At 43.8% G+C, this 14,871-nt stretch overlaps 1 protein-coding gene across 10 annotated transcripts in view; it reads left to right on the plus strand.

Annotated features, from left to right (window-relative positions):
* CDKL5 (cyclin dependent kinase like 5) overlaps positions 1 to 14,871 on the plus strand; it is an 850,075-nt gene that overhangs the window by 645,056 nt on the left and 190,148 nt on the right. For all 10 annotated transcript variants that reach the window (XM_063955716.1, XM_063955713.1, XM_063955718.1 and 7 more), the window contains one exon: positions 8,095 to 8,215. In XM_063955716.1, coding sequence (XP_063811786.1) covers positions 8,095 to 8,215 — 121 coding nt within the window. The remainder of the gene's footprint in view (positions 1 to 8,094; positions 8,216 to 14,871) is intronic.

Below are 14,871 nucleotides of genomic sequence, written 5' to 3' on the forward strand. Positions count from 1 at the left end.
CTCAGTATCACTGTGTGTGTGTGTGTGTGTGTGTGTGTGTGTGTGTGTGTGTGTGTGTGTGTGTGTGTGTGACACTGCCTCAGTATGAGTGTCAGTGTGTGTGTGTCAGTATGAGTGTATGTGTGCCTCTGCCTCAGTATGAGTGTCAGTGTGTGTGTCTCAGTATCACTGTGTGTGTGTGTGTGTGTGTGTGTGTGTGTGTGTGTGTGTGTGTGTGTGTGTGTGTGTGTGTGTGCCTCTACCTTAGTATGAGTGTCAGAGTGTGTGTGTCTCTCAGTGAGTGTGTGTCTGTCTCCGTATGAGTCTGTGCCTCTGCCTCAGTATGAGTGTCAGTATGTGTCTCAGTATCAGAGTGTGTGTATGTGTCCCTCAGTATGAGTGTGTGTGTGTGCCTATGCCTCAATATAAGTGTCAGTGTGTGTCTCAGTATGAGTGTGTGTGCCTCAGTATGTGTGTGTGCCTCTGCCTCAGTATAAGTGTGTACCTCAGTATGAGTGTGTGTGTCTCAGTATGATGGTATGTGTGCCTCTGCCTCAGTATGAGTGTGTGTGTGTGTGTGTGTGTGTGTGTGGGTCTCAGTATCACTGTGTGTGTCTCTGTATGAGTGTGTGTGTGTGTGTGTGTGTGCCTCTGCCTCAGTATGAGTGTCAGTCTACGTGTGTGTGTGTGTGTGTGTGTGTGTGTGTGTGTGTGTGTGTGTGTGTGTGTCTCGGTATGAGTGTGTGTGTGTGCCTCTGCCTCAGTATGAGTGTCAGTTTATGTGTGTGTGTCTCGGTATGAGTGTGTGTGTGTGCCTCTGCCTCAGTATGAGTGTCAGTGTATGTGTGTCTCAGTATGAGTGTGTGTGTGCCTTTGCCTCAGTAGCATACCCTCCAACTGTACCTTTTTAATAGGTACAGTACCTTTTTTTCATGGTCTGTACCGATTTTTGCCTCTCCAAACTTCCATTGAAAGTATAGGAAAAGGGGCGTGGCCACGCCCCCTTTACACGCGGCCACACCCCTTTTTCGGATTTGTACCGATTTTTCTGTGTAAAATGTTGGAGGGTATGCAGTATTGGTGTCAGCGGGAGTGTGTCTCAGTCTTAGTATGAGTGTATGTGTTCCTCTGCCTCAGTATGAGTGTCAATGTGTGTGTGTCTCAGTATCACTGTGTGTATGTCTCAGTATGAGTGTGTGTGTGGGCCTCAGTGTGAGTGGTTGTGTGTGTGTACTACAGGGCTCATTGTGATACATCCAGTACCTGTATTGCCATACCTCACACTCTGTTAGTTAAAGAAGTTCCCTGCACACATACTGTATCACTAGAGGCCTGCAGTTGGGGAGAGTATAGGCAGATTCAGTGGCAGCACCAGCAGCACTGACTGAAAGTATTTGTCAGTTTGTCATGATCTATTTTTTTGCCATATGTTAGTACTGAAATCTAACTGCACACACTAAAAACGTGCTGCCCGACAACGCTCAGAATCCCAATGCCGGAATCCCAAGAGTCAACATACCGAATGTAAGTATGCTGGGGAGGGTTTCAGTTAGGCTGTGGTGGGTATGGGGAGGGGGATACAGTTAGGAACCAGGGGAGGTTTAGGGTTAGGTTGTAGGAAAGGAGGGTTAGGCTGCAGGTAGGGGAGGATAGAGGGTTAGCATACTTTCCTACAAGGTGTTGGGATTATAAGCAGCAGGATGCTGCTGTCATTCTTCTGACTACTGGCATCCTAAGTGCCAGGATCCCTTTCCCAACCTGCTGTATTGTGTATTCTCCATACAGCCTGCAACATTTTTTATACGTTATAATCCAATCGATGGGTCAGTGGCATAGAGTAAGCATTACTGCCTCACAGCACTCAGGTCATGAGTTCAATTCCTGGTCATGGCCTGTCTGTGTGGAGTGTGCATGTTCTTTTTATGTTTGTGTGGGTTTCCTCTGGGTATTCCTGTTTCCTCCCAGTCTCCCACACTCCAAAAACATATGTGAAGGTTATGTGGATGTGTGTGTGTGTGTGTGTGTGTGTGTGTGTGTGTGTGTGTGTGTGTGTGTGTGTGTGTGTGTGTGTGTGTGTTTGCATTTTAGGGACTATCACTCCCATTCCAGTGGAACAGGGAGTGATATGAATTCTGATGTTATGTGTACAGCGCTGTGCAAATTAGTGGCACTATATAAGTAAACAATAATAATAATTTTGATACTTTAAGATAGGGCCTTGCGCATATGTTGGAGAAGCCATCACATTTCCCCTTTGTACTTAGCAGGAGCACATTAATTTGCTGTTCTGTCAGTAATAAAGGGGTAAATGCTAATTATGTACTGGGGAGCATAGTGGGGGTTTTTTCCTGTCAGGGCAAATGTGTGTGTTTTATTTACCCTGTGGAAGCCAAAGTGTTTTTTCCTTTTTTTCCTGAAAGGGGCCAATGTGTTTGTCATTATTTTTCCTGTGGATGCCAATGTGTTTTTTTTTTTATTTCCTGTGTTGGCCAATGTGGAGGGGGAGGGAGGCTGAAGTTTTGCCTAGGGTGCTGAGAAATCTTGCACCGGCCCTGCTTCTGCAACTTTATGCAAATGACACTATAATCTCCTTCCCTTGTTTACATTCCTTTTGCTGACTATGAGACGCCCACATTTAGCATCCAGGCACACTGTAAATATCATATGGTGATTCCTTAGGCGGCACCGTCAGTCACACCATTGAAACCTGCATCCTCCCTGTGGCAGAAGCAGATTTACCGTGTGACCATGGCTATTTATAGTCCATGCAAGAAATGGCAAAATATATTTACTACTAAAATGTATTGCCATTTCTTGTGTGTCATTTAGTATTGTATTCTTTTAGGAGAGTATACAGGAGATATTTAGCCAATTTGTAGTATTACACAGAATACATGGCCTGACCCCTATATTCCTCAATGATGTATAGATACACCATACCAAATAGAATTTATAACAGTGTCAGGACACAGAATCACTGCAGCACGTGTCTGATCAGGTGTCATTCGTTCTGACACTGTGCCGCACCTTTAGGGAAAAAAACCAACCTGGAATATCACACTTAGGGGGATATCCTATTAGGCCCGGTAAAACATCGGGTGCGAAAAACATATGTTTTTCGTGATTTTTCCCGATGTTGCACCGATGTTTTTTTTACAGGCTATCCAGATTGATCGCCTGTAAAAAAAATGCCCTTTCTCCCGAAAACACACAGGTCCAGTGAAACTTGTGTGTTTTCGGTAGAAACATCCCGGTTTTCGCACGGAAACGGGGCTGTTTCACAAAATCCCCGATGAGCGGGACAACCTGCAGCGTCCCATGTCCGGGACTGCAGGCATCCGGAAGCTGTCATCGGGGCGCTGTGATCCCTGGCAGAGAAGCTGGGGCAGCGCCGTGACCGCATCCCCCCCTCTCCTCCGCCCCCGGCAGCGGTCACATGGTGGGGGAGCGGCCATGTGACCGGGAGAGCCGGAGGAGCAGTGCTGCACCGGGCGCTGTCAGGAGCCGGCACCTGGTGCAGCCTCAGGTAACCCCCGAGAAGCCACCGCTTGTGCTGGCTTATCAAGGGTTTAGGATAGCCCCCGGCGGGACAATTAGCCCTGGTAAAATACCGGGGCTAAATGGATATCCCCCATAATACCTCCTATTAGGTCACTCACACCATACCACACTTTGGGCCAAATGTAATAGAGTGAGAGTTTCAGAGAGTGAGAGATTTGGTAAGGTATTGCCGTTGTTTTCTTAAAGTGGCAATCATTTAAACTGCAAAACCAGGTTGATCTTGCTGTGTAAATGATTGCCACTTTAAAAAACAACTTCAAAACCTTACCAAATGAAACTCTCACTCTATTACATTTGGCCCATTGTGTCTATTTCTGTGGGAATTGGTTTCTCTATTATGGTGTGACATGGAAGGCAGTCAATTTGCCGATCGTAGACCCCTGTGACGTGCTGTTAACAGCTTCTTTCAGTTTTGTAACAGTTATTTATTAAAACATATCAAAATAAAGTATTTTCTTATAACAGATAAAATTTGAGCACTTTTATTAACTACAGGCAGTTTCCTGTTTCTTTATTTAGCTGGCATTATGGCAGTATTGTGCTTTAGGAGGTGAAGAAGTCTTGGTTGGATTTGGGTACAGCAGCCTTTCTCCCCCCACCCCCCAACACACATACATTAATCACATGACTTGTGTCCTAGATACCATGAAACCCTGTAGCCTTCAAACCTTTACACAGTGCTCTGCTTAGTGGCTATTGCAATCATTTTACAATTTAGCAGACTCACATAAGAGTATCAGAAAATAGCAACTGAATATGCACAGTTTAAAGAGAAATATTTTTTTATTGGTATTATCCATTTACTTTTACCAAATGCAGGCAAGAAAGAGTTTATAACACTGGTCACTTATTGGGGTCACTGTTCCATCATGTAAGGAGTATGCAGTCTCTATGTCGGCATTAATAAGGTCGACTGAATGTCGATTGTTATGATGTTGCCATGGTTAAAATGGCACACCTTAAATGTCGACATAGTGAAAATGCTGACAACACACATTAGGGATAGCATTAAAGTTTAAATTGTTTGTCCACATTGTCACCATGTCAACATTTCCTCAGTGTCGGAATTCTTCAAGTTGACCTTGTGGTTCTTAACATGCTGAACATGTCGACATTATGCTTTTAATATTATGAATGGCAACATGCTGGCCATCGCCAAGTACCCAGTACTTGATTATTTTACAGATCAGGGGGCCAATTCAGTAAGGTTAGCAAATTCTGATAATCAGCAGAATTTGCTAACCATTAGCACGCATGCTGGGTGCCGCCCAGCATGCTGACCGGCGCCTCCCCCCCTGCTTCAAGCAGAAATTGCGAACAGCACGCAATTTCTACTTGTTAGCAGAAATTAAGGATGACTCCTGCCGGCGCAGCTTAGCTGCGGCCGCAGGAGTCCCGGCGCCATTTTTGCTGTCGCATTGGCTGCGTGTGACGTCATGCAGCCCCTGAGGTTGCACCCCTGACACGCCCCCGTTTGCGCATACCAGCTAACCGTTTGGGCTGCCACGCCCCCGGAACGCTCCGTTTCCACCCAGAAAATGGAGCGTTGCCGCCCCCCTCTCGCCCCGCTACCGCCTCTGTCTGATTGACAGGCAGGGGAGATCGTATTTTCTGTGGCCCCCCTGCAGAAAATGCGGGAGCATGCACAGTAGGGCCTGCTGTGCATGCGCCCACGGCCCCTCAGCAAAAATTCCGTACGAATCGCTACTTGCGATTCACACTGAATTTGCCCCTAGGTTTTTTCTCACTATCTTTTTCTCTTAGAAACGTTTAAAGCTAAATCCTATCATGTTTTATGGTGGCTGGGATTAGTTGCTACACTACAGATGGAAACGCAATAGAAGCAAAGCTTCTGATGTTGTAGCAGTGTTTATTAGCTTATGGGTGTCAGGGCGGTAGCCTGAAGATGCCCAGTGACGATGCATGGCACTCTTTGCAATGGAAGGTGACCATGAGACTGTTTTTGCTTACACAGGCAAAGGTGTGTATTTTGGTTTCATACACCACCACACAACTTTGCTTATGTAAGCAAAAACTTTGATAAGACTGGACAAAGCGTTACTACCACCCCACCTACAGGTGTTATTCCCATTGTAATTATTATGTACCAAAGTTTGACAACTACAGTGGAGCAAGGACTGCCCTGGACCCAAAATAGCATAGTACAAAACTACAGCAGTACATTGGACATCTAGGCAATGTTCAATGTATTGTTACGTGTCAGATTGCTTACTTCACATCGATCAGCTCCTAAACCTCTGTCATTAAACCCTTTGCTATTAATTCCTCCATCTCTAAGATTTTTCCATTTGTCTAATTAAACAAAAAATAAATATTGTATTTGCAATTTAAACTGTCTATATTTACGGTGAACAAATTGTTGCTATTGAAGGTTTAGATGACAAAGTAGTACAACTATCTAAACTCAACACTAAATCAAATCAAGCAGAAAAAAAAGTACGTTTCAGTAAGTTAGAATAGCACACCCTGCACTGTGGGGCAGTGTCCGGCTTCTACAAATACCTGTTGCTCTCCCATAAGGTTAGGAATGCATATATAATCCTGTCACAGCATATTGTAAATGGAAACTTACACAATAATTGGATAGGAACCGCTTATCTGTGAAGAGCAGTTGGTTAAGAGCTTTAGGTTTGGAAAGTGTCATCTTCAGTTTGTCCAAATCTCTTGTCACTGGGTCATCATGAGAGGAATGCAGCCATACAGGTGGCAGAGGCACAGCAGCACACAATCACATAAAGCAGTGTAATACAAGACATACATTTCATGTCCAAACAATGAAAGTGTACAGTACATTAAAAAGATTTAAAACAGTTTATCTGTGAAGAGGAGTTTAGTGAATCTGTCCACAACATCAGCCTCTAGCATGTATATTTCCACCACCAGTAGGTATCCAGGTCTGTAAGAACTAAGTAGTGAGGCACCTTAACTCAAACATCAGCAAATAGGCAATCATACTGTAGCTTCGATTTTGGTCTACATTCAGGCTTGGACTGGCCCACAGGGGTACAGGGGAAACCACCGGTGGGCCCCAACTCCTGCTCTAAGGATCAGGTTCCAGACTGTGCACTTGAATTACACATCATACATATGTTACCTTATACTGGACTATGGTGTATTTTCTACAGTGCATTGCTGTTATTAATCTGGTACATTATCATGCATGCAGCAGCTGAATTTACTGTATATATTTATGAAGGGGCCCAGATGTTGCACTCTCTAATGGTTAGTCAAACCAATGAGGTGGCAGGCCACACCCCCTCTGTGGACTGGCCACACCCCTAAACATGGGCCCCTACCACTGCATTCCCACGGTGGGCCCTACATGCCCCAGTCCGACACTGTCTACATTGTCCTGTGGATTCCTTTGCATACGCTGTAGTGGCCCTATACTTAATTGCAAACAATGGAAACAAGTCTGCTAAGAAACAAGTTGAACAAGAAAAGGTTTAAAAAGGAAAAACAAAAATGTTTGCCTTTTGTACTTTTAAAGCTTTACTGCAGTGCACTAATGGAATGCATTAATGTGGAGAGAGTAGTATGGCTGATAGGAATCCACGTTACTTTGACATGAATGCTATATTTGCTTGTGGTCAAAGTGTCAGGATTGAGAAAGTATTGCTGTGGACATTGATTTCCATCAGAGCTGCATGTTTGTAGCAATCTAGTTACAGTAGCATACCAGCCCCAGGCTTTTGCCGCTGTTCAGCAGCTCAAACAAATCTTATTACTATACAGGGGTCTGGGTACACTCTTGTCTGAAAAGAACTTTTAAATCAATATAATATGCACAGGGCCAGACTGCCCATCTGGCACTTCTGGCAAATGGCCGAAGGGCCGGTCAAAAAGAGAGCCAGGAAGGCCGCACACAATGCAGCCCCCCAAAGTATCAGTTTCTTAGAAATATGGGGACATGCTGTGAGCCCACGCCCCCTGACTCGCGGCACGCCCCCATGAGCAGTGTTCGTGTCCCCCCTTTCATGTGTGCGCCCCAGTCTGTCGCTGTATATATATATAGAAAGAAAAATGTGGCGGCACTCACTCAGGACTTAGCGAATGAAATTACGACTCCACAGACAAGCTGCTGTGGAGTGGTAATTTCATTCGCTAAGTCCTGAGTGAGTGCCGCCACATTTTGCTTTCTACATAGACCATTTGGTCACAGGAGGGCACCCGGGCATACTGGTGAGAGGTATTGAGTGCCGAGCCTACACTTCTTTTTATATATATATATATATATATATATATATATACAGTTACATTTTTTATATCCTTTCAGTTATATTTACAGTAATAATAAAGAACATTTGCCTCCTATGGGTGGGCTACATAATTGATATCGCAAACAGTTTTTGCTTTTCTTAAATCTAACACTAACCTGTTTTAATCTTATGACTGTGTTTGCATGACTGCATCGGCATGATTCTTTTGGCCGTGAAACAAACCAGGCTTTGAGTGAGTTTAACGTGCTGAAATGAGCCGTGTTAAACTGTAATAAGATTAACGCTGAAACTTGTTGTAATTTTCCCTATTTAGAACATGCTTGAGCTGCTGGAAGAGATGCCAAATGGAGTTCCTCCGGAAAAAGTCAAGAACTACATTTATCAGCTCATCAAGGCAATTCACTGGTGTCACAAGAATGACATTGTTCACAGAGGTGAGATGTTTATTTTAGATTTTGTTTTTTAAAGACGCATGAGTAGCCATGGCTACATAAAATAAAAATCTTATACTACTGTATACTTAAAGGACTACCAACATCTCCCCTACCACTTACTGTACATCTATGGGGGTAATTAAGAGTTGATCGCAGCAGCAAGGGGGTCATTCCGACCCGTTCGCACGCTGCGGTTCATCGCAGCGGTGCCAACGGGTCGGTTCTGCGCATGCGCGGAGGCCGCATTGCGCAGGTGCATTGTTGCCCGGTGACGGGAGTCGCCGGACAGCGACGCTGGGTACGAAGAAAGCTGTTGCAGCGGCGATCGCAAGAAGATTGACAGAAGGAAGGCGTTCCGGGGCGTCAACTGACTGTCCAGGCGTTTGGAGGGCGGATGTCTGAATTCCGGGACCTTCATCGCTGGATCCATCGCACAGGGTAAGTAACTGCAGGGCTAGTCTTGTTTTACAGAAAACTTTTTTAGCATAGCAGGGCTGCACAAGCGATCGCAGCCTTGCTATGCTAAAATACACTCCCCCATAGGCGGCGTCTAGTTGATCGCACGAGCAGCAAGAAGTTGCTACGTGCAATCAACTCGGAATGACCCCCCAAATTTGTTAGTAGTTGGGCAAAACATGTGCTACAAAAACCTGTGTTATGAATGCAATCTGTTAAAAGAGGATCCATGGATATTCAACATGTTCCATCTTGCTGCCACTGGAATTAGGCTGTCATTTACATTGAGACCATTAACTATTAGATCCACTTGATTTTTAAAGCCCAGCCCTTCATGAGAGAGTTGTAGTAGAATCCCAGTGACATCACATTACCCAATTACATTACCAGGAATTAGTTCAGGAAAGACGTGGATCCATGTCTTTCCAGTGGCAAATGCAGGATTTGTAAGGGGGGTTCCTGACCTACCAGTGTACGCATGCCACCACTACTATGCCCCTGCTTAATGGTACTAATAATACAGGGACAGACACGACAGGTGACATCCATTCTTTACCTCAATCACTTGTCAGCCAGAAGCTAGGCTTATTAATTAACAGCACCTGTCATCTTCCTTTAAATATGTGTTTAGTGCAGGGACACACTGCTTCCAATGCTGGAAAATAGGACTGGGGGTGTGGTGTTTATGCTAGGAAGCCATTTGGGAAGTACTACCAACATGTCTGTAACCTGTGGACAACTTGCCTCTGGTTTGTGAACTGCCACACTGTGATGCCTATACTGTTAAAAAGTTACCTGATGCTGTCCTTCTGAGTGAGAAAAATAAAGTACACAGCTTGTATTTTATCCAGTGTATGAGATCCTTTTCACTATATATATATATATATATATATATATATATACAATGTCCATGTGATCCGGCTCTCCTTTAGAGTAGAATACCGCACCAGGTGCCCCCGTGATGATTCAATCATATACGCAGTGGACGTGGCACTCCTGGTGACTGAATCAATAACAACTCTTTTGTAGGCAGATGATGAAAGACAACGTTTCAATGACGTTTATTAAGTAATTTTCCTCAGGTCTAAAATAACAATGAAACAGGTCTTACATTATAAAGAGTGCATCACCCTGTGTTGACTGGCTCGCGCTCAGCGGGACGCCGCCCGCCCCGTCCAGCGTGCCGGAAGTGACGTTGCGCTACGTCACTTCCCCCGGCCGTGCTCCCCATCACCATGGTAACAGACAATAAACAACAGACATAGGCAGCTGTAGGTAAACAATTGAGCAGGTCTAACTTCAGAGCAGAGTAATGGCGTTTGAGCATAATATGTATTACAATGTCAATATTGTTACACCTCGACAATACATAATGACCATAAATAGCAAGCCGCAACTGCAGCAGTACTACTGGATCTAACAGCATTGCATCAACTTACTTTAACGGAGGAACATGGTAGGCATGAAATACAACATGCAATACAACTTAATGCCCGGCAACAATACAGCAGTACTAGTAAAGCTAGCTGTCATAAACTGACTTAAATCAAATAAATCCTCAAGTCTGCTGATATGATTAGGTAAACCTCTCATCTACCAATTACTATACAGACCCCACCCGTAAAGACTGCTTCTGGCATATACATTGTACACCCACATCATACCACACCATTTTACAAGAAACTGTTGAAACCATGGGACTCATTTAAACCCCGTGGATGCACCATATCTAAACGGTAGATCCACCGTGCTTCAAGCCTTAGGAGTTTGGCCCCACGGTCCCCCCCACGTATAGATGCTGACACATGATCAATCATGCGATATCTAAGCGTTGTTAGTGGGTGGCGTTTAGAGGCAAAATGCCTGGCAACGGGCTGTTCACTAGTTCCCTTGGTAATGGCCAATTTAATTGCCGACCTGTGGGCTGCCATACGTTCTTTAAACATGCGTTGTGTCTTGCCTATGTATGACAGCTCACAGGGGCATACCAGTTGGTAGACCACGAAACGGGAAGCACATGTCAATGTATGTAATATGTATAGCGTTTTCCCAGAATGGGGATGTTGAAAGGTGTCCCCCGCTATCATAAATTGACATGTTGTGCAAGTGCAACGAATGCATCCCCTATGCCTACCCACAGTAGGATTGATGGTGGTGGAATACTTGGTTACATCCGTTTTGACCAGAATGTCCCGAATATTTTTACTACGGTTGTAGCAGGACACTAATCTGGTGTTATGCAGCCGTAACTCAGGGTCGCTCTGCACAATGGGCCATAGTTTTTTAGATATTTGATTAATACCTGTACTGGCTGAGTGATATTGCACCACCCATGGAATGATGGGACCAGAATCGCTAGAGGTCTGTGATGGACCTATTAGTGTAGCTCTATCAATCTTTAATACTTTGAGTTTTGCCTCCTGTAAAAGCTTGATAGGATGCCCTCATTCTAAAAATTGGGCTATCATGACATCCATTTGTGAGTTGGCTATTTCTGCCAATATATATGTTTATTGTTAAAAGGTATAATAACTTTAAGAACAGTGGGTGGTCAGTACAGGCCCAACGCGCTTCGTCTCAGCAGACTTCTTCAAGGGGTCCCCTTGAAGAAGTCTGCTGAGACGAATTGCGTTGGACCTGTACTGACCACCCACTGTTCTTAAAGTTAAGTTTGAATTCCTATCCTTTTTTCTCACGTTAGTTCATATGAAAAAAAAATTTCTTGTATTTTTAAAAATTATTATTATTATTATATTATTTTTTGAAACTGTTTTTACTCTCATGTATATTAAAAACTTACTTTTATAATTTTATAACATTATTTTGGCCTTTCTTAAAGCATATAAAAACATTGTTTTTAGCCACACTTGTCGCCGGTACCCATATCCCCCCATTTATTATATATATATATATATATATATATATATATATATATATATACACTGCTCAAAAAAATAAGGGGAACACTTAAACAACACAATGTAACTCCAAGTCAGTCACACTTCTGTGAAATCAAACTGTCCACTTAGGAAGCAACACTGATTGACAATCAATTTCACATGCTGTTGTGCAAATGGAATAGACAACAGGTGGGAATTATAGGCAATTAGCAAGACACCCCCAATAAAGGAGTTGTTCTGCAGGTGGTGACCACAGACCACTTCTCAGCTCCTATGCTTTCTGGCTGATGTTTTGGTCACTTTTGAAAGCTGGTGGTGCTTTCACTCTAGTGGTAGCTTGAGACGGAGTCTACAACCCACACAAGTGGCTCAGGTAGTGCAGCTCATCCAGGATGGCACATCAATGCGAGCTGTGGCAAGAAGGTTTGCTGTGTCTGTCAGCCTAGTGTCCAGAGCATGGAGGCGCTACCAGGAGACAGGCCAGTACATCAGGAGACGTGGAGGAGGCCGTAGGAGGGCAACAACCCAGCAGCAGGACTGCTACCTCCGCCTTTGTGCAAGGAGGAACAGGAGGAGCACTGCCAGAGCCCTGCAAAATGACCTCCAGCAAGCCACAAATGTGCATATGTCTACTCAAACGATCAGAAACAGACACCATGAGGGTGGTATGAGGGCTCGACGTCCACAGGTGGGGGTTGTGCTTACAGCCCAACACCGTGCAGGACGTTTGGCATTTGCCAGAGAACACCAAGATTGGCAAATTCGCCACTGGCGCCCTGTGCTCTTCACAGATGAAAGCAGGTTCTCACTGAGCACATGTGACAGACGTGACAGAGTCTGGAGACGCCAAGGAGAACGTTCTGCTGCCTGCAGCATCCTCCAGCATGACCGGTTTGGCAGTGGGTCAGTAATGGTGTGGGGTGGCATTTCTTTGGGGGGCCGCACAGCCCTCCATGTGCTCGCCAGAGGTAGCCTGACTGCCATTAGGTACCGAGATGAGATCCTCAGACCCCTTGTGATACCATATGCTGGTGCGGTTTGCCCTGGGTTCCTCCTAATGCAAGACAATGCTAGACCTCATGTGGCTGGAGTGTGTCAGTAGTTCCTGCAAGACGAAGGCATTGATGCTATGGACTGGCCCGCCCATTCCCCAGACCTGAATCCAATTGAGGACACCTGGGACATCATGTCTCGCTCCATCCACCAACGCCACGTTGCACCACAGACTGTCCAGGAGTTGGCGGATGCTTTAGTCCAGGTCTGGGAGGAGATACCTCAGGAGACCATCCGCCACCTCATCAGGAGCATGCCCAGGCGTTGTAGGGAGGTCATACAGGCACCTGGAGGCCACACACACTACTGAGCCTCATTTTGACTTGTTTTAAGGGCATTACATCAAAGTTGGATCAGCCTGTAGTGTGTTTTTCCACTTTCATTTTGAGTGTGAATCCAAATCCAGACCTCCATGGGTTAATACATTTGATTTCCATTGATAATTTTTGTGTGATTTTGTTGTCAGCACATTCAACTATGTAAAGAACAAAGTATTTAATACGAATATTTCATTCATTCAGATCTAGGATGTGTTATTTTAGTGTTCCCTTTGTTTTTTTGAGCAGTATATATATATATATATATATATATATATATATTGCGAGAATTGGTGAAAACAAGCGCCCAAGAGTGTGATTATTAAAATAAGGGGAAATGAAGGTGTAGAGGAACGGATGATAAGGATCAGTTTAAAACACTTATCTGGTAGGTAGGGACTCGGCTCAAGCAGTACTCTTTTTGTGGTTTAAGAACATGCGGATAAAACAGAAGTAAACTAACATAGTGTGTACCATTTATGTTACGTATTATGTTACTGCTTAATTTCACAGGCCTAATTAGGGAACTAGCTTATTCCCACAGAATATAAATGTACAGCCTGAGCAGTGTATATATTAAAAATACAAAGAATTTAATAACATAATCACATAAAGACACACATAAAATAGCTGTATGACATGCGTACAGAATAAAAAATTATATCAGGCTTATCTGTCCATAAAAATGACTGAAATGCATGCGTACAGAATTTAAAATTGTTTTAGGCTTATCTGTCCATAAAGAGGAGATGTCTGCAGGTATTCCCAACGCGTTTCGTCCGTCAGCAACAGGACTATATAGTAATATAGTCGGTAAGGTTGAAAAAAGACTAGTAGTCCATCGAGTTCAACCTGAATTATATTGCATTCCCTAATCTATGTAGGTTATCCTTGTATAGAAATTTTGTCTAGTCCATTTTTTAACGCATTGGGGTAAAGATGGGAGTTCTATTTAATATGGGATGTTGCCCATAGCAACCAATCAGCTTCTACTTCTCATTTATCTAGCACCTTTTAGAAGATAATACCTGGAAACTGATTGGTTGCTATAGGCAACATCCCATCTTAAATAGAATTCCCATCTTAATAAATTTACCCCATTGACTGAGTCCGCCATTACAACCTTCTCTGGCAGTGTATTCCATATTCGTATTGCCCTTACAGTGAAGAATGCGTTCCTGCATTGAATACGAAATTTCTTCTTCTCAAGCCTTAGCGGGCGTCCGCGCGTTTTGTGTAGAGGTCTCTTAGTAAACAACTCACATGATAGCTCTGCATATTGCCCCTTTATATATTTGTAAATATTAATCATATATTCTCTTACTCGTCTCATTCCTAGGGTAAACATATCTAACCTAGAAAGCCTCTCCTCATAGTCCAGTGTCTCCAACCCCTTAATCAATTTGGTAGCTCGCCTTTGAACCTTTTCAAGTTCTAATATGTCTCTTTTATAGTGTAGTACCTAAAACTGTATACAATACTCAAGATGCGGGCGTACCAATGATTTGTACAGTGGCAGGATTACGCTCTCATTCCTTGTCTCAATTCCCCTTTTAATGCATGCTAACACCTTATTTGCCTTTGTTGCTGCACTTTGACATTGTGTGTTGCTGCTAAACCTACTGTGAATGAGCACCCCCAAATCCTTCTCTAATACAGGTTCCCCTATTGTTTTCCCCATTTAATTGGTAGATGTTTATTCTTAGTCCCAAAGTCCATAACATTTTTCCACATTAAACCATTTCACTGCCCAAACTTCCAGTTTAAATAAATCGCTCTGAAGAGACTCCACATCCACATCTGACTTGATTACCCTACATATTTTAGTATCGTCTGCAAAAATTGACACTGTGCTTTCTAGTCCTTCTCCTAAATCATTAATAAATATATTAAACAATAGTGGCCCCAGCACAGAGCCCTGCGGTATTCG

The sequence above is a fragment of the Pseudophryne corroboree genome, chromosome 2, assembly GCF_028390025.1.
Source record: "Pseudophryne corroboree isolate aPseCor3 chromosome 2, aPseCor3.hap2, whole genome shotgun sequence".
Classification (NCBI taxonomy): Eukaryota; Metazoa; Chordata; class Amphibia; order Anura; family Myobatrachidae; genus Pseudophryne; species Pseudophryne corroboree.